At 41.0% G+C, this 21,010-nt stretch overlaps 1 protein-coding gene across 1 annotated transcript in view; it reads right to left on the reverse strand.

Annotated features, from left to right (window-relative positions):
- FAT3 (FAT atypical cadherin 3) overlaps window positions 1–21,010 on the reverse strand; it is a 415,532-nt gene that overhangs the window by 16,085 nt on the left and 378,437 nt on the right. Inside the window, exons 20-24 of the mRNA XM_074816293.1 lie at window positions 20,472–20,606; window positions 19,348–19,505; window positions 11,339–11,807; window positions 1,831–1,984; window positions 126–781 (exon numbers count right to left, since the gene is read on the reverse strand). Coding sequence (XP_074672394.1) covers window positions 126–781; window positions 1,831–1,984; window positions 11,339–11,807; window positions 19,348–19,505; window positions 20,472–20,606 — 1,572 coding nt within the window. The remainder of the gene's footprint in view (window positions 1–125; window positions 782–1,830; window positions 1,985–11,338; window positions 11,808–19,347; window positions 19,506–20,471; window positions 20,607–21,010) is intronic.

Genomic DNA, 21,010 nt, shown 5'->3' on the forward strand with positions numbered 1-21,010 from the left:
TGTAACAATTGTAAGTGTATGAGGTTGGAGCATTAAAAGTACCTGTGCCCCTGTAACTCCTGCACCCTGAAGGCAACCTTTACTTACGGCAGGGAAGAGAGAGACTAGCATGCAGCGATACTTACTTTCCATCCCAGCATCCCATGTGCTTTTCCTGATGGAGTCGCAGTCGGAGCGACAGGGAGACACGGCGGGCAAGTTTGGAGCCACGCTGCACACCACCACCCCCCGCCTGGCTGTCAGTATTCGAGGGGACTCAGGATGAAACGTTGTCATCTCCTGGTGCTCCACGCCAAGCCCATCCACTATCTTGTCCAAGTTATTCCGTGAGTCACTCTGGAAGCATGGGGTATAGGCCATTGGCCTCACCGGGACCTGTGGAGGCCCAACCTCTTGGTAGATATTTCTACTGTCTCCACTGTTCCTGATGTTCTTGAACTGGATGCCATTGCTCTTGTTGAGCAGGGCGGCAGTAGCCGGATCCTGTACAAGTGTGATGTTGTTGCGGGAATAGTTCTTCCTGAATACTTTCTTACGAAAGATGATAAAGAGGACGATCAACACAAATATGACAAACAGGACCACAGCTATTCCTATCAGCTCCTCCTTGCCAACGTATGAATGCCCAGCTTGTATATTGGGAACCACCACGGGGCGAAGACCACAGTATTGCCCCACATAGCCAGGGGTGCAGTTACACAGAAATGAACCAAATATGTTGACACAGGAGCCACCATTTTCACATTCTTCTCTTTCACACTCATTGATGTCTTCTTCACACCTTAAAAGAAGAAAAGGTGAGTCTGGACTTTGGAGAACACCTAGCAAGCAGCCCTGCTTATATATGATGATTTATCTTGTCAAAGTGGTACCATTACAGTTAACACCTTGCTGGTACTTGGCAAATGATCTTATAATGATCATAGTATTTAATGATATTTCATTTTTTCTACAGCTATTTCATGGCTTTTTAAGACAATAAAATGGAAACATCAAGAAGGAACTAAGAGTTTAAAGCATCTGACAGGAAAAGGCTCCTAGACCCTAATGAAGCTCACTGAATGTAACAGAGAATCTCAGCCTTCTTATACTTTTTTTTGGACCATCCCATTGGATTCAATACAAAATATTAGGGGAATTCAAGGAAAAAATAGTTGAGAAAAAATAGAGTAAAAAAATCAGATAGTACTCATTTAAGAGAAGATATACTGACTGTGTAAAATTATTTAGGGCTGGAGATAAAATGAGCAAATATTAGAGAAACAGGGGAAAAAAAGGAACCTTAAAGAAGAGAATTGGAAAGAAGAGGTGATCAAAAAAAGGCACAGCAAAAAATACAAACAGTAGACAAACTAGATGAGAAAAAAGCATGTTGATGGGCAGGTCAGAGGATTTTGTGTTTCCACACCAAGTATACAATCAAGGCTGGGATTTTAAAAAATGAATACAATAAATTAGGTTTTTATGTCAGGTCTAAGGTGACGAAACAATGGATCCATTTTCAAAAGAAAGATGACATAGCAGCTTCCACACGCTTTATGGGATTGCTCAAAAAGGCTCTAAGACTTAGGTGTGCATATCTCAGTGAAAACTGTCTGGCGATAACATCCTGAAAAAATAATTTAGGAGGTCAGGTTCAGAAAAGCATTTCTGAATGCAGGCCTCATGGATTTCTCTGCTGTCAACAGCTTATACTTGAAGTAAGCACTAATTTGTGGCTTATTTTTTGCTAGGTGAGTCATAGCTTTTGGGTACAAAATGCCTGATCAATAAAAAACCCCATCACTGAATCAAAAAGCTCCTGTGGCCCACCTGGAGAGGGTCACTTACGTTACTCCCGTCAGGCCATTTTTGCAGTTGCAGATGAAAGCGTTGCCGATGGGATCGCACGAGCCTCCGTTCCGGCAGGGATTTGGGAAGCAGGCTGTGATCTCTGACTCACAATTTCTTCCCGTAAACTGGGAGAGGCAATTGCACTGGTAGCCTGGGAGGTGAGGGACACAGAGAAATAAATCAGAAGTCTACCACTGTATCTGCCTAGAAGCAAGGGGATCCACTTGGCTACTTTACTCCAAAAAATACATTGTACTCTGGGGGAAAGGGAATGTTTATACTCATTCTGGTATGCCTGGTCCACACTAATGTCAGTAGAGAGTTTGTTTATCTGGGATGTCTGGACAATTGGGGTTCATGTCTACAACCAGGGACCAGAGGAATCTCTGCAGCCCAGACCATCCCGATCATTATGACTCAGATAAGAATAAATGCCGTCCATGATCAACTCTGGTCACAAGAAATATTGTAGATCAAGGATGCATCTCCAAATATTTTTGAAAATACAGGCCATATTTGCTGATAGCGGCAGCCCACACTCCTTTAGGAGCTTAAGTGAAGAACAAATAAATGAGCTGAGACCTTTTCCACATCTGCCTTTTAGAAGGAAGACACAGCAGGAATGTGAAAGCAATAAAACACTTGGTAGTGATACTTTCCACTTTCATAAAGCGCATCATCCAGGCATGAACTATAAACTTCATAACACCAGATGAACTGGGCAATGCCAGCTGTAATCGGAGCTGATTATGTGCAGTGTATGCTATTAAGAGACTGATTAATTACTGGCTGCAATACATCAGACATAACTCCACTCAAGTGGAGGGGGACCCTGTAAAGGATCCAAGTCCTACTTCCACGTTTCTTGCCAACAGAGGAGCAACATCAGAGTAAGAAACAGTTTTTAAACCCATCAGTTTGCTCTGCCAAGTATCAAATGACAAATCTCTTTTTTTTCCTCTCCTTGTGATTTCATATGGCACAATGCCATTAATAAAAACTTTATTTAAGGTCACAAAGAAATCCAGTGAGGCAGTGCGTCTCTTTATGTTGTGAAGTGGATATTGAAATATGAGTGCTTTTTCACTTAAAAAGAGCAAGGAACATAGGATGGAAAGACTTCTAGATTAGAGACGTTGAACTAGCAAAATTTTCCTAGACATCTGTAAAAACCGTTGGCTGATTTTTTAAAAAACTACTTACAGAATCCAAATGCCCCAAGAAGATGTGTAGGCAAGGTTCAAGATCCAGTTATGGGGTTCATATACTTACTGAATATAGCATATTAAGCAAGTGGAACAATGAACCTTCCTGCCATTAATATTTCTGGAGTTAGAGCTGAAACAGTTGAATGCAACTCAATTCAGTGTCAAAATTATTGGAGATCAAGCTGATGTAGCTGAAATATCATCCCTTAGTGGTGAGCATTTTAAATGTGTTTTTTAAAACTTTCTGTATCTATACATCTGAAAAAAAAAAAAAAATGCCACTGTTCTAGGAAACATGGCAGGAATTTCCAGCACAGTTACAAGGAAAAGAATTTCATGGAAACGATATGGTAAAGCCCAGTGGAGGCATGAGGCAAAAGCAATTCTGCATTAAGACTCCCACATATTTTATGTCCTATCCAGTTCAATTCACCTTGTTCAGTTACTCTAATTGAATTCTTTCATGAGGACAGGCTTTAGAGAACAAACTTGGAACCAGACTTGCTGGTGTATTCAGTCAAGAGTCCAATTCTATTTAACTGAAGATAAATGAAATAGATGCTCAAATATCATGCTGTTTTGCTGTCCTGCTACAAGAAGGGAGATAGAAGCACTGCTGTTTTCGGGGTTACAGAGTTAAGAAGAGAAATGATTTGACTTTGGGGATTCCTAAAAAGCAAGTTTGGTCAGCATCGGCAAGATGGCATTACTTTTTGGTGTCTTATACATATCTCACTCAGACTACGTGAACAACTTTCTGGACTTGTAGAGATCTGGGTCTGAAGAATTACAAAACTGTGACTCCACCAGGCATTGCATTTTGATGCCATGCCTATGATAGATTTATTGGTAGTTGGCAAAATAGCTGATACAGAAATACTGCAGGTAGAAATCACAGCATGAATAAATAAGGCTGTTTCAGTGCTTCATTTTATGACTGAACAGTGACATCTATAGTTCAAAAATTTGCAGTAATGTTTTATATATTTTCATGGTCTCAATGAGTTTAAGTGAAATTAAAATGTTCAATTCAAATATAAAACATTCTATTCATACATATATGTTGCCTTATATAATAGCAGAATAGATATGTTGTATTTGCTAACTGATATTTTAAACCTATATAACTTTAAAGTGACTTTAAAAACCAACTTTCTGTAGCTAAGTTACTAGTTGCTAATCATTTGTAAGATAAAGCCTTTGAACCACTTTCTTTTCATGTCTTCTGTTTGTTTCAGCTGTTTAAGTTCTGGGTTCTCAGTCTGTAACATTCTGTTACATTTACTCTCTGCAGAAAATTTTAAGAAATATTGATTTGGTAAAAAAAATAATCCTTTTACCACTAAGTATAAAAGGAACATGGATTTATTAATTATTATTGTTGCCTATTGTTTATATTAACTTCACTTAACATTTTATACTAAGACGAGATTAAACTGAATGCTCTGGATGGGTCAGAGCTCTATCGGTCAATGTATGAATAAGACCAAAATGAAAAGTATGCTTCTGAAAGCCTACATTTTTGGTTGAACTTGATTTAATCATGCTGGAACACAGTCAGATATTAGAAGACTGAAGTATTCAGTATAGATTTTAAGTCTAGGGATCAAAGTTAGAAATAAAAAAGGCAATAAAACAAGACAGTATTAAATGACAACATTTATCACTGACTTTTCCTCCTGTTGGAAGCACTGCCATACACCTGCCAACTCTGAGCCACTGGCAAAAGACACAGAACTTTCCCGTGACACACATGCTCAAGAGCTGCAGAGCATTCACCCGGGAGGTCTTCAACACAGCAAAGCATATGTCAAAATTCATGGAGTAGGGAAGTGAAGAGCTGATACGATGGCTCAGTACACAGCATATATTGACTCGGCCAGCACACTTGCCAGACCTTTTATGATTCTCCAAACCTCTGAGTAGAGGTTGTAATTTTGCCCGCTACTGTGCATTGTAGCCTCATGGTCGTGGGCAAAGTGTCATCATAAAGAAAACCTTTTTGGTCAGGAGTGCATCCTAGGTCTAAGAAAGAGTTTTTCTTACACTTTTAATTTAATATCCAGGTAAGGTATCATGCATTTCTTCCCATCCATTTAGCACAATAATAATAAGCAAACTTCCCATGTCCAACAATAGAGCTGAAGAAAATGCTAAGTGCCCTGTCCTTTCAGCAGGGCATCAAAAAACTCTTTCAAGCAATGGAGGGCTTGCTCTTGTTCACAATGAAGGCACTGGAAGTCTTGGAAATTCATCAACATTTGAGATCATACAGTCCATCTGAGTTCCCTCCGAGAGATAAGAATATTTAATTTTGCACACTGATGCTGGAAAGTGTTGATCTGCATTCTTTAAGACAGCAAATTTTGTGATGCCACCACTGTATTTCTTCAGAGGGAACCAATGGAAAAAGATAGAAAGCTCTGGTAAACCTATCTGCAATGCTTCTGGGGTGGGACCTCAGCATCTGCCACAATAGCCTGTACCAACAGCTGACCTAAGAGGAACAACAAGCTATGAGCAATGATCTCTACATTAGCAAGCCCTGCAGAGCAATGGTGGTGGGTCCGTGGAGCAAAACAGTTGGTGCTGAGGACCCAGCACCCTCAGTGCACACATTTCAGGGCTTTAGGATCATGTTAGCTGCACTCCTGGTGCATGTCTTCCAGCTCAGCACCATCCAGAGGGAAGCCTGGTCCTGCCCTCTGAAACCTCACCTCTCCACAGCAGGAACCGAAGCACAATGAGAGGGGATCATCAGAAGATTCACGTCAAAGCTCATTCATCATCTAAAACATTATGCAGACATAGCCCTCTCCTGCTTACACATAGTCTTGTGCTTTCTGGTTGTTTTATAAGGCTTCTCTCATGCTCCTCCACTAATCTGAGTCCTCTCTACGTAGCTGAGTCTCACCTTCTCACTTTGAGTCCAACAGCTTCCCTTCCTGCCTCGTTGGTATGTCCCTGTCCAGAGGAAAAGGGATTTTTCAGCCCAGACTTTATGAAAGAGCAACATGCTGTAAGCGAGGATACTACACAGGCTTCCTGCCTATACCTATGTTTGCTTGGCACTTAATAAGCAGAAACAGTGGCAAAAGGCAGGCATGGTGCCATCAGCAGATGGGATGCCGTTATGCAGCAAACGTCTCCGTTGGTAACATTCCCAGCCTGCACATCTGAATGTCTGTCTATCCTCAGGTTTACTTGGCTTTATTAAAGAGGATGCTCCGAACTGTTGCCAATTCTTTTTTTGAACATGTGTATGCTCCTGTTTCTATCTATCACATGCAAGAGGAGCTGGCTTTTATCTGTTACATGCTTTGGCTTTTGCATTTGATCTCTCCATGTAGTTTCTTTCCCTGCTGTGCAGCTAGACCTGACAAATTCAATGCCCTGAAACAGGCCTGCCCTTGGCCCTGCTCACATAGCGTTTCATGGCAAGTTAACTGTTGAGAAGAACTGAAGGTAAAGAGGCCCTCTCCCAGAATTTGTATTTTGGTATGTTTATAGACATACCAGGCCACCTTCAAGAACTGTGTGTTCTTCAGCCATACATATTCCTGCCACTTCAGATTTTACTTATCTGTCTTCAAACAGATGATTGCCTCTTGCCACTAGTTGGTATGAAAACGAACCTCCGTCTTTGTTAAACCAGTGCTTTCCATGAAAGGATTGGCATGTATGTGCTTTGAAAGTGGAATTTAAATCCAGATGTCTAAAAGCATAGCTATAAAAAAGATTAAACCCCCCAGAATTTCTAAAAAGCTTTTAAAAATTAACTGATGTGCATTTGGTATGCTCACATTACAGCACGCCAGGTTGTGTGTGTGAAAAAGGAAGATCAAGAACATAAGTAAGACCAGGCCAGTTCACAACTGGTATTAATACACCCATTTTTTCCTTATGTCATTCTTATCAACTACCTAATCCTCAAAAACACTCATGTCAATGTTGCCAACATGCTTTAAAACATGTATTATAAACACCACCTAAGGCCCAGGTTGCATTTTCCCCTCCCTTTAGATTTTAACCCTGCTCATAAAAAAAAGAAAAAAGAAAAAAAGAAAAAATGAGGAGAGGGGAAAGCAATGACTTTCTGTCCTCACACTCTGCTCACAGTCCTTGACTCAGTAGATATTTCTGCTCAAATGCTTCACGTTCAAATAAAATTGCCTACTCATATAAGACATTTACTTCAATCAAAGCCAGATGTATATAGGACTGATCAAATTAAAAGGAAGTAGCTATACTTATAATTGCAGGCTTTACAAGCACAAGGCTTCTCTCTGTGGTTGAAAACCTTGGCGCAGTGTTTGCATTTGATTACAGTAAAGCTTTCTATTGCTGTGATTGCTCATGTTGTTATTCATGCAGATAAACATACATTTACTATTGGCAGACCTGGTAACGCCACTCTATTATTAAGGTTGTGTGACATTTCCCATTTTAAGACCTCATATTCAGCAGCTTATAGCTTAACCACACTTTAAACACTTGCTTGAATTTTCTTGGGAAATTTCAGTCCAAAGAGCCAAGCTGTCTCTGAAAGTCATGCTGTTTGTTAGGTTTCAAAATGCTAACAACTTTCTTTAAAAATAGCTTTACTGACCCATACTTATAGGTAGGGACTGAAAAGTCTAGAAGAATGTGGCCTGTGTTTCAGGGCTGTGGTTTCCAGTGTCTCCCGAGAAAACTGTCCTAAAGCTATATAAAGCGTTTTCTGCTAGGAGTCTCCTGAGCTGTCAAACCTAGTGAGTGTTTGTTCCCCTTTCCCAGCCCTTTTTTAGCGTGCATGGGATTTCCCTGTGGGGTCCCTGCACACGCAGCACCCTCTCTTTAACCACTGACAATGCTGGGCATACAGTGCTGCTGTGGGACTTGATTTGGACCCATGGGAACACGAGTGCATGCAGAGGTTCATGTCATTGACCCAGAAACCAGATTTTGAAAGCGGAGAGGTTTTTCAGTGATGTCTCAGAGCATCTGAGCTATCTATGCTTTATCCTGCAGGCTAAGATCCCTGATTTTTCCTCCTGTTCCAATATGCAGAGAGGTCAGACAGAAAGAGCCAGCACAGGTGAACCAGCCCTGTGCCAACTCTCCTTTTGGGGCAATACCTTTTGCATACCTGTGAATTTGCCCATACAAACCCTAACAGCAGCAGTGTGGACACACTCCTAGTGCATACAAAGCATTGCTTTAGCAATTCCCCAAACAGGGTTGTAACATTACCCCATTCCTGTAACTGCAGGATGAAATTGAAGATAATCAGAGGCAGATTTTTATTAATGGTAAACAGGGCAGTAGGCATGTCTATTGAAAGGAAGATCTCACAACAGGAATACTATTACGGAGGTTTGTGTTTTAGATGACCAATTTATGCAAATTATATGTAAATTAGACATGGCCCCTTTGATTTCTGGCATGTAGCCAGCAACTCTTTTCATGTTATAATGGTGGGTAACCTTTGCTTGACTGTTTGCCTTTAAAGTTAGCTATAAATCTGAGCTTTCTTTTTCTTTCTCTTAATTTTCTTGTAAAGCACAGTAGGGTTTCTGTAAGAAAAAGGATGTTAACAGTATATGAAATCTGCTCTGTAAAATTCAAATTAGAGGATTTATTTATTAAAACAAATTCTATCCTTATACCAAATATTGTCTGTTTAGGAAGAAGAACATTACTCTCCACAAACTTTAATAGGAGGATAATATCATGGAAAACATTAGTCAAGAGATCCTGATGCTACTGAATGCCCTGGGATTGGGAAAAGGACCTTTGCATGGTATAGTTTTGAATGTTTCCCCCCCTAAAAAAGAAAAAAGCTGCCATTTTCTTTCTTAAGATAAAAAATGAAGAGTTACTACTTTTTTTTTTTCTGTTTTAAATGAAAGTCAGCTGCTAACATCTATGTCAGTGAATACAATGGCTGCTGATTCTTAAATGCACGCTGCAATTTGTGGCTCCGCAACTAGCATTTGCAATGCTGTTGGGCTCGCTGCTCTATGGAATTTAATTACGTGGCCTTTATGCATATGGAGGACACTAACAGCAGAATTGCTTTGCCTTGTGGAAACAAAAATGCCCATGCCTTCTCCCTGTGGGCTGGGCTGCAGAACCACTGACGTACAGTCAGGGCCCATTGCGCTGGAATTATGGCTTTATAACAATCCTTTATTTACATACACTGCTGAGGCAGTAAAAACAGCAAACAGATTTTTTAACGGCAGGCAGCCAAAACATCCCTGCAGGGCACGTGCCCCCTCACCGAGGCAGGAACGCAGGCAAGTTAAATCAGTTCCATGACTGCTTTCCAGCAGCGAATTATGTAGACGTGAAAACAGTGCGTGCCATTCCAGTTATAAAATGGGTCCAATCTTCAGCACTGCCTGTTTCGCCCCCACCCCAGTCTCCCCTCAGTTTGAATTGGCATGTGCATGGTGCTGGGAAAAAAAGAATTACTGCAAAGCGTTTCATTAGAAAGGTTTCAATTTACTCATCATGAGATTGCTGAGCAATACTGTAAATGGACTCAAATAAAATCAATTGAAGGAGTTGTTCTCATGCTTCCTAGGATGCCAGGTGAATGGTTAACCTCATTTATTAAGTATGGAGTCTGAATCAAAGCCATGTTATGTTCATGTACATATTACAGCTGCATTTCCTAGGGATGTAAATAATCTTGCTTAGCAATTCTCTCAGTGACTGCAGCATCCTTCTGGCTCAGAATGATTTTCTTTTGCCCTTGTTGTGGAGCACTCCTTTTCTTTCCTTCCCTTGGTAAAGACCCTTATTGACACACACAAGCAGCAATGTTTGTCCTCGTGCTGCACATCACATCCTGGCTTTGCAGTGTTGTGCTTCTTTCCTCCCAAATGTCCCTCCATCTCCTTCCACTGACAGCAAAGCCAATAGCATCCCTGATGCAACATTTGCCCTGGCATGGGAGAAGAGGTGGCTGAATCAAAGCCAAGGATCCAGAGGAAATGGTGGCTGAGATAGCTCAGCATCAGGAAATCCACATTGTCAGGGTTTACCCTATAAAGGCAGGGTTATCCAAACGAGAAACTTCTGTTTGACAGTCAGTTTTGCTCAGATCTCACCAGATTTCATCCTTGAAAACTAAACTGTTCTCAAGTTTAGGAAGTTCCTAAAGTTTAGAAAAATCTATGTGGGGAAGGAGGGTCAGAAAAGAAATACGAGAACAAGGCTTAAAACAATGAAAACCAGAAATAATAATTATGGGTGCAAGGGAACTGCATGGACACATTAAAGCAGAAAGCCCTGGGACAGTGGTTAAATCCTCCATAAAAAAAAAGAGTTTAGTGGGAACTTCCTTAGGGAATCACGACCATACGGAATCCACTGACAATAAGTGGATGGAAAGCTCTGAACTTGCAGAAGACCTCTCTGTTGAGCATCCTCTTTCTCAGAGGAAGTTTTAGTCTGCTAGAAAAGGTGAGTGATGCTGCCTGCTAATACAGCATGTGGAACTGGAAGGGAAAGCTGTACACTGCAATGACAGAACAGCCCTAGAAGAAACGTCCTAGATGTATGCCATTTGCTTTTTTCCCGCTAAGATGCTGACTGTTCTTATGGTCTGGTAACTTGTGCACTACATTACTGGGTAGTAAGTCACTGGCTCCAAATAACACAAGCCACCATATAACCACTGGATAGGAAACTCCAGCACGAGCACAGTTTAAATCAATGCCCTATAAACTTTGGATAATATTACTTAGACCTTGAAGCACTAAGGCCTCTGAGGAAGCTGTAAAATACACTTCTGGGGAGGGGGGGTTTAGAATGGCATGGACTCCCTATTTTCCATGCAGACATGTAATCAAATTACTTACTCACAAAAGGACCAAGGTGTTTGTGGACAGCTCAGTAATTATTTGTGACAGCTTCAGAAACAGAGAAAGACAACAGTGCCATTGCATCTATGATGGACATTTGAAATAACCATCTTTGTGTACAGCCTTCGATGCTGTAAATGGATCCTGCAAAATCCAGCTGAGCATTACAGTAATTGTAATTCTGTTGGTTTCTATAGAAATAGGATTATCCTAACAGCCAATAAATCAATTCCCTCCTGGAACACTAATGCAATGAGAAGGGGCACCATTTCACCGTTATTTATAGAGCAAACAGCTTTTACACAATTTGCAATACCTATCAGAGTTTTATAGAGTTCATGAGAATTTTTCAAGCATGTTGCTGCATAAAACCATCTCTGGCAATAAATTATAGAGGAAAATGGGGAGGGGGAAACCCATAAAGTAATGCAAAACATTTACCACCAGATGGCACGCTGGTACAGGTGCCGCCGTTCTGGCAGGGATGCCTCTCGCAGGCATCAGGGTAGAGGACGCAGCCAAGCTTTAATTCGGTCAGGCCAACCACTTCTGCAAAGCTGCTGCGCTTGTTTTGGAGCGGCAGTTCGTTGTTATTTAGGACAACTGAATCCAGGCAGCCCTGAAAGCCACTCAAGACCTGCGTTGTTCTCTTGTCAGTCAGGCTGCGGACGTTATCCACTTGGACCTGGGCGCCGAAGTAGACGGAGCTATCTGTGCTGAGACTCTGGAAATAGAGGGGGGCTTTGCGGCGCTCCACGTAGCTGTCGTCCAGGGACAAGCTCGTGAAATTGCGATTCAGCTCCAGGAAGACCGAATGCCAGCTTCCATCGTTAACGGCCCTGCCAGAAATTCCCAGGATTCCCGGGCCACTTCCGCAGTCCAGCTGGAACCACAGTTTGCCATCAACAATCTGCAGGAGGAAAACAGAAACCAAAGTACTCCAGGTTCAGACCCTCAGCTGTCTCATAACACGCTCTCATGGGGAATCTGGAAACAGAGAGTACTTCTAGACAGTCTTTATACAGTGTTAAAGCTGCTCTCCTACATGACACTAGAATAGCAAAAAGCTGTGCCTTTGTCATCACCGAAAAATATATGGTGATAAATATCAGCCTACTTAGAATTTACCCAAAGCCAGTTATGGTAGGCAAACTGAAAATAAGAAAAAAATATAGATGCAGAATACAAGCGAGGACTGGGATAATGGTATGCCTCACTGAACAGGGCATGGACTGGAGGGCCCACTTTCTGCTCTTGGCTCTGCTGCTAAGCAGTCGTGTCTCTCTGAGCAAGTCCCGTCATGTACCCATGTGCTGTGATTCTGCTCCTGGTGGTGGATGCAACCAAAAGGACAGTCCCTCAGGGCAAGGACCACCCTTGACTGTTTGAGAGAGGCTTGTGGCAAAGTCAGCGGCCACTGCTTTCAGCGGGGGATGTTAGGTGATCTGCTCATGCACACATCCTGTGCCTCTGTAATCTTTTGGAGTATCTCCGCAAGGTGTAGATTTGTCCCTAAGCGTCACAAGCTCAGTTCCTCTGAGGACAACACTAAGATTCTGGTTGACCAAACGTCAGCTATTTTCCAAGGATGCTATACTACCTGTTCTGCGCATACTTCACAGATGACACAGTATGTCTCCTAGTTGTCTTCCTTTCCTAATATTTATGCTGGGTTCATGACTTTAGAGGGATTGTTAGGATTTCTCACTCTCCCTCCTGCCTCTCACCCATCTGAAGTCCTCATAAAGGGAAAATCTGTGCCAGCCTGCTGGGATAGGCAAAGTGCAGAGTGAGGGAATAGGTACAAAGTGCTGCTTTCCTGATTAGCAGTTTACCCAAAGATTTTAGGTTTCTTTAACAGATGGCAGATAAGTTTAAAATGGCTGACAATGCTGGAAATAATTTCTTATGACACATTAATTGGATCCAAGCTCTCTGAAAACTCTTGCAATTATTTTACCTTTATGTCATGCTCTAGGAAGTATTTATTTCTGCAAACCTCATCTCAAGACAGTTCTGTCCCATTATTTATCCCCCTGAAAAGTTCAGGCGCTGTGTTCTTTTTCACTGTTCCCTGCAGCACACATTATACTCTCACTGGCTTATTCATAACACAACCCTAACTGCTCTCTTCCAGAAGAGCAGAGTTGCCATAGCTGTCAATGCAAGAACCCCCCCAGAGCTTTGGTGGCCTGCTAAACTGACATGACTAATGCAGATGTGAGGATGCTGCACTGTGTCTATCTGTCTTTGGACATTTCTGGCTGTTTCTGACATGAATAGTCATTTAAAACTGTGTTAGCTAGAGACACCCTTGGCATGTGTCTGAACTGGTGCTCAAACTCTTCTCTGCTAGGGTCTCTCACGTGGCTTGAAGGTAAATGGCATATTTAATCAACAGGAGAAGACTGTGTTGTCATGACATTATCAGAATTTTACTGTCCTTGGAGGTTCACAAAACCAGCTGGAGAAAAGCTAAGGCTAAAATCTTGAGTTCTGATGATCTTTGGACTTCCTTCTCCTTTCCAGACCTCAGTCTCTTGACCAGTGGAATGTGAACTGGGCTGTAACCTCAAGCCAAGTCACACTGGGCAGTCGGGGTGTAAACCACACCACTCCACTTCTCTGCAATTGCTTGGATGGGATGGACACAGAGATGCTAAGCACATGACAAGCTCCCTATAAATGCCAGCTACCTACTTACTCTGTCTGGCATGAAGGATGCTAGAGAGTTACACATGTAGAAGGAGCCAGAAGAGCAAGAATTAGCCCCTGCTATGGGCAGGTGGCTATTTTGAAGTCCTTGAACTGTAGGATGTAATGAAACTGAGAAGAAATGAGATCTATGATTGTAATAAAACATGCTTGAGGGATGGATGTTGCTTGGTACTCCTATAGCTCAATCATAAAAGGCTAATGGCTGTATAGAAAAGTAAGTCTGGATCATTTTTCATTAAAAAAATCTTTTCTTACAGGACTCAAAACTCAGCTGTAAACTATTTCCGTAGATTGAAATTTGGCCTATTAAAGCATCTGCTCAGGAGGAATCTCTGTAAACAAGATGCTCTGATAAACTGAGCTGGTTTCTCTCCAGAGACAGAGCAATAGTTTCTTTTCTCCCTGTGCACAAAATAGTCCACAAACCTTGAAGGCACTGCTCAGAAAGTGTGGCCTGGCTCAACAGGAATACAAATCAAACAGAAAAATACATGCCAACATATTACACTTTGAAAAACAGCCATTATCGGATAAGCAGTTAACTTGCTTCTTATTCAAAAGGCTTTTTCCTATGGAAACTCTTCTACTGATTGTGTATAATATACATATACCTCCCCTAAGACTACTTATACCCTGAAGGACCTACTGCCTGCATGTCTATTACCCTTACAGAACATGCTTTTCCAATTATCTTTATAAATACAGCACCACATATGAGCACCTGGGATAAATATTACACCATTTGTATACGGGAAACGATGATCTAGAAGATTTGCCATTAAAATATGTTTTATACATCTTTCTCATCCACTTTTATTTCTTTTTACCAGCAGATGATTTGACATACACAGTAAATATATATTGTCTGAAAGGCTATGTTTCCTTCCTTTCATTAAAAAACCACTAGTAACCTCCACCTTAGGCTAGAGTGAAAGATGGAAAGGATGGTTTGATGCTTACAATACTAGCCTAAGATATGATAGATATGCATGGGAATCTACACTCTGCAACACTCTTCCTCTGGGATCTCAAGCAAGTCATTAGTTTCAGGGCTCCATCAGTAAAAGAGGAATAACGTCATTTCCCTACCTCACACCACCGCTTTATGGATATATACATTAAAGACTGTGACATGCCCAGATACCCCTAGCAATGGGATCATAAAAATACTTTCACTAATCAGATGGTCACAGGCCTTGCTGTAGTGGGACAGGGAGGATGTATTTGTCCCCTACTGGCCCCATCCCTCTAGAAGGAGGAGGAAGAGCAGGAACAGCCCATGAGGAGCAGGGGGTGCAAGGGGCTCCTATGCTACCTACTGAGCAGCTACGCTGCCTGGGCAGGGAGGAGAAGGGTCCTCCACTCAACAGGACAAAACAACGTCTCCACTCCCAAGTATGTAGAATTCAACCACGGATCTTTGATTCAGCAATTAATCCCTGGTGTTCCCATGTATCCTCGTAACAACTGTAATGTCAGGGACACTGTTCAATCCTCAAAGGGGGCCCTTTGATTGTAGCCTGGACCTTGGTACCAAGAAAAGCTGAACTTCAAGTTAGTTTCTTACTAAATGAGGTACATTTAAGCAAATAGTATGGAAGTCCAATGAATGGCCAATGCTGTTGTCCAGGCTCAGCAGTTATCCAGACAATAACCTCAGTGGGATGCCTGCTCTGGTTGAGGGCTGGTAGCATCAGACTCTTCTCAGGACTGAACGTATGGCACCGCTTTTTTCTCCATCTATGTGATGTAACACAGCAGAGAGCTTGAGTTACTCCATTCCACAGCAGAGAGAGGCAAACTCTGCAACCTTTTGCAAGAGCAGCCTACGACGCCAGCAGAGACCCTCTGGATCAAGATGAAAGCAGAGGGACAATGCTTCATCTTAGCTGGGCAGAAAATTCCCATCAAGCTTCCACAATCTTTCTGGGTTTAGTTACAGTATCTCTCATTATAACTACTAGAACAGTGAGGTTAATGCATCGTTAAGCATGTATGCTCTTACAGACACAAAATTCCTCACCTGTAGAGAAGTACAAAGAACAGACAAGGCTCCAAAAGCTGATGCAATCTTTTACATCTCAACAGTTTCATTCAATGAGCAAAATGGAGCCAAACACATATTGCAAATTATATTAGAATATTAGCCTGGCTAAGATGTTTGGCTAACATCCATATTTGTGTATCAACATAGGTAATAAAATGATCAAATGGTTCTTCTGAGACCACCTTAGGCTCACACAGTCCATCTGCAGTCTCACACCATGGATACAGCATGTTGCCTACTAATCTATCTGGGGAAATATTTCGTTAGCTGAATTACATTTCAGGTTCGTTTGTGTAAAATGGTATATTTAATTAAAATATTACTCGTTTCAACTCCAGCCATAACTGGGATCATATCCAAACTTCAGACTTATCCAGCATAAGCCATGCAGCAGTAATGTATAATATATACTTAACTAAAGTTTCACATTAACTGCCTGGACGGAAGAACATATGCTTGCCTTTTACCGTTTAATAGCTGTATTTCTGGCATGATGGGAAAGTCTTTACCTATTTATCCTTTAAATTTCACAAAACAAGTTGAATCTCCATTATATTCTTCAGAAAAAATAAAATAAATTATGGAATTCTCTGTAATGGCTTCATAATACTTTAAATTGTTAAATCATACTTTTCCTACATAGGAAAAAGGTGCTACATAGGATGCTATGCAGGAAAAAGGAAATGGTTTTGGTACACATAATCTTTTCAAAGGAAAAAAAAATGCCATCGACCTGCATCTCATTTTGCCCCAATTGTCTTAAAAGCAAGAGCACACAATGAAAAAAATGGCCAACCTCTCAAAATCGATGGATGAATTGCTTTATTTGAAACAGCTGAATAAATAACACCCTTATTATATTGTATCAACACAGTGTAGCTGGTAGGCTTTCAGAAAAGTAGTAGACAAGCAGTTTGCTCTATGGAATTGATTATTCATCCAAGAAGGACACTTTGTTATGATTATGAAATATTTCCATCCCTCGAGTTATCACAAATGTATGAGATCCCAAATTTAAACTGGTCATTTAAACACTGAAAACCATATTGCAGAATTAATTTTGAAATAGACTGCAGTGGGGGAGCCTTGCTTCAAAAAAATCAATGCCACAATATGCCCCAACAGTGGTGGTGATTTCTGTTTGTTCTCCCATGAGCTTGTACTATGTGGTGGGTCTAAACTTCTTCCACCTCCGCCTTTGTTTAGAGCTCAGTGTTGGTGCTGGGCTCTCTGGTGCTAATCTGGCAGATACTTAAGTACATGCTTAAAATTAAGGTATGTGAGTAGTCCAATTGCCTTCAAATACAGGAAGTTAAAGCAAGTGATTAAGTGCTTTGCTGGAGTGATGCCAGAGTGCTCAAAAGAGCACAGGATCCCATTCTTTATCCTCTATTTGGAAAGCTTCTCCTCATGTTTAATTTAATTGAAAGCAATGCTCAAATGATAACAACTTCACATTTATAGACCTCTAATTAATCTACTTAATGGCCTCATTTTTGAGTGTCTCCCCATCTCACAACATACGTACCTGGTTAAAAAGAAAAAAAGCCTTACCTCTGGTTTACAAATGAAAAACCATATGCTAAGAAAATCTAAGTGTAACTTGCTTGAAAACATCTGAATTAGGGATCTCCAAAGTACAGTTCATGAGTTAGCTGCCATCCCTGAAGAGACTTGCTATGGCTACATCCCTTGAGGATAATGCCATTCGTCTGCCATAGAGCACTTTTGTGAGACTTTAGTCATGTTTCTCTGCTAAATGACCTTCACAAACAACACTCTAGGAATTCCTGATCTTTTAAGTGATGCCATTTCTTCAAAAAACATGCTGAATGTAATGCTCTACTTTTCTTTAAACCCTATGCTTATAGAAGCCAAGGGCCAGACCTGGGAAAATGATGTACTCACTGCAACCTCAAATCCTGCCCTACCTAAAAGCCAAGCATGAGGCTCTGGGAAGGGAATTCCCTGTGTTCTCCCCCAGTCAATGCACAGGAGAAAGTGGAGCCTTTGCCTTTGCAGGGTCCACGACCCTGGACCTCACTCATTGGACACGTGAGGTGGCAGCTGCATCTGAATCTCTCTACTAAGTGCCCCATGAGATGGGTTCAGAGCTGGAAATCCTTTCTTGGAGCTAGGAAGCAAAACAGAGCATGACTTGGAGGTTGGCCTATGAGATCAGAGCAGAGTAGTCACAGCTCTTGTCGCTGCTCCTTCAAGTATTATTTTTCCCTTCCAGTATCTTTCAAAGCAAAATGGTTTGGTGATTGTGTGAAGTGGTGACTGAAAACACGTAATTCCTACCCCACAACTAAAAACTCGACCCAGGTGACTGCAATGAGGAGCTCTCTTGGTTTTTTTAATAGCATGATTTTTTCTTTTTTGGTGGTGAAATTTCACAGCTTCAACTGGAGATTTCTACTCAGTTGCCTATGATATGACCTGCTGTACTCTTTAATCATAATAGTTTTATATGCTGAACTCTAACAAAATAAAATCTTCTATCATCATTCTAACTCCATTTCAGTCTGCCTCTGTATTACCACTTATTGCTTTCAAGTGACGCCTTCCACCAGGGCCATTTGTTTTATTCCAAGCATTTTTCAAAACTACAGAATTGCAAATATTCCCTACTGATATATGCTAAGTGCAACCATGATGAAGACTTCAAAGAAGGTCTTCAAGCCTGCAGTTTTGTTTTGTTTTTTTGAACAAAAAAGTATACTGAAAAGGTCAAACTGTGCATTTCTCCATGTCTCAAAGTAGAGCTTAATTGTCTTGTACAAATCTGAGCAATGCTGAGAGTCCCCATCTGAATGACAGTACCTCTGTTCATGAAATATTTCAGTCTAACTGCTATAAAATTATTTGTTGTCCATTAATAACTCATCTAGCCATTTTAACATTACCTAAGCATTCAGCCAAAAGAACTCTAAAGATTGCAAATACAGACACAAAAGGCTCTGTGCCATTTCTCCCACTGCTGAATTATAGGACATGGCTGAGTTACAAAAGTCAATGTCTTCATTTTGTACCTTAGAGGCTCTAGCAGAAATACTGTACATGCAGGCTCTTGGATGAGTCTAGCACTCCCTTTTCATCCAGCAGATATTTGCTATTCCATAGAAACCCAACAAAGAACAAAAATGCATGGAGAGCTTATCAATTAAATACTGATTTGATATGAACCTCTAGCTACCCCATGCCTCTCAACAAATAATTCACAGAGTGCAGAAATCTTCACATTCAGTAGGAGACATGTTCTAAGCAGTTGGTTTCTGGAATTAATTCAACAGCAGTGAGGGCATATCCTCTAACCACAGGCACGGACACAGGGGAAGAACAGCTACTTCAGCATGCATCGTTTTGACTATATGGTCATATAAATGGCCAAATCTTACATCGTGTGCAGATTGGCTCCTGTATGGAGACACAGATAATGTTCTTATAATGAACAGCACCCAATGGAGCATTTTTCAAGTAAAGTACCACTAACAAGCTGCTTTTTTGATTGTTGTTGCTGCCATTGTCGCAATTGTTGTTTTTCCCTGTTAGCATGAAACAGATCAGACTTCATCTTCTCAATCCACAGCTGAAATGAGAACAGCATTCCCCAAATCAAGAGCCAACAGAAAACATATAATCAAGCAAAACAACTGTGGAAAAGATAAGTTATTTTAATTACCTTCAGAATTATACAGGGATTTGCTCTGGTGTACATTATAATTCCATTGCTTTGCAAGGTTCGCAGACGGAGAGCCAACTTGAATTCCTCTTTCTTGCTATTTTCAGAAACCCGGTATTTAATATAGCTATTCCCAGCAAAGCTAAGGGAAGTGTGGCCTGAAATAACCATTTTGAAAAGACACATGTTCTGTTAGCAACACATGAAATAATTCCTCAACTGTCAAGTTAATTAAAGAATTTATAGAGCTAATGAGAATGTCTAGGAAGAAATTAATAAAAACCAACTTTGATGGGAAAAAACCTGGCACCTACTACAAAAACATATTGTATTTTTTTAAAAATTATTTTTCAGGGAATGGAGAAAAATTCCATACTTGTAAAAAATAAAAGTTTCTACAAGTATTCAGCATTTTTAAGGTTATACACCCCTGGAGGCACCTATCTCACCTCACTGGTAACAGGAGGAGTTAAATACAACCATGTTTGTACATCAAGCCAGCCAAACCCTTGCAATGAGCTCCCCGCAACCACTGGCCAGGACCACAGTAATACAGCTCAGTATCTGCTGTATTTTCATTGGAGAAATAGCACACATCCTCTGTCATGAAGCCCTGGATTCACTGGTCAACAGAAAGCTCCACTTCACTGTCTTTCTATCTGGCTCTTTACATCCCAGGGAACACAGCTGCAGAGTACTAACAAATGTGCTCAAACTTTCTTTTGGGATGGTGTAGTGTTTTCATTAATAAAGACTGGAATTTCAGTAATCTAAATAGTAAGCAGAAGAGTTAATTTATAAAGCTTTGCCCATGGCAGGAAAACATCTGGCATAACAGTCTCTAGGAAAAAGTCCTGTTTTCTTAGCAGCCTGTTCTACTGATCTGGGAATCAACCAAGTCAGTGGGAATTTCCCAACGGAAACTGGATCACGGTCTTCATACAGCCCCATAGCTATAAAGAGAAGTATTTTACAGGGCTTATAAACAGATACACCAAATACCAGTGCTGAGAAGGGTTAAGCAGTACACTTTCTGTTGACTTCAGTTGTACCTCTACCTAAAAAATGAGAATGGCATCACTTTGTTGTTCAAGTATATCTCCCTTTACCACTGTGACATGCACCTGAACATTCGCCAAGCTTTCCTGGTGGGCACTGGCAGATGAACGGTCTCCGGTTAGCTTCATACCCCACACACTGCATGTCTCCTGGACATGGCTTCTCCAGACAGGGATCGTTAGACCCTGGGCAGAGTCCTCCTGCAATAAGTTAAAACACTGTCAGGGATACACATGATCTGCAGCAATACAAGAGTAATGAAAGACAATTATTGATCTCACACTTCAGTACAAGCAAAGAATGGCTTAATAATAATAATAATAAAAAAATAAAACCTTCACAGAAGAGACGTCCTTTGAACAAGTATCTAGCAAAACCATTACGGTTCTTCAAAGGCTGCCCTAAACCCCATGGCATTGTATTATAAAAACTAACTATTATGAGCAGTAACTGGTTTATAATTGGTGTTGTGACTCTCAAGCCATTCATTTTCTCAGAAAGCCTCCTGCACAGGGGATTTAGAGATATGAGAAAAAAAATTACTTGAAGCTATGCACTCCTTTTGCCCCAGCACATGCATGAGAAGCAAATTTATGAAGGTAGA

Source organism: Strix aluco, chromosome 2, assembly GCF_031877795.1.
Source record: "Strix aluco isolate bStrAlu1 chromosome 2, bStrAlu1.hap1, whole genome shotgun sequence".
Taxonomy (NCBI): domain Eukaryota; kingdom Metazoa; phylum Chordata; class Aves; order Strigiformes; family Strigidae; genus Strix; species Strix aluco.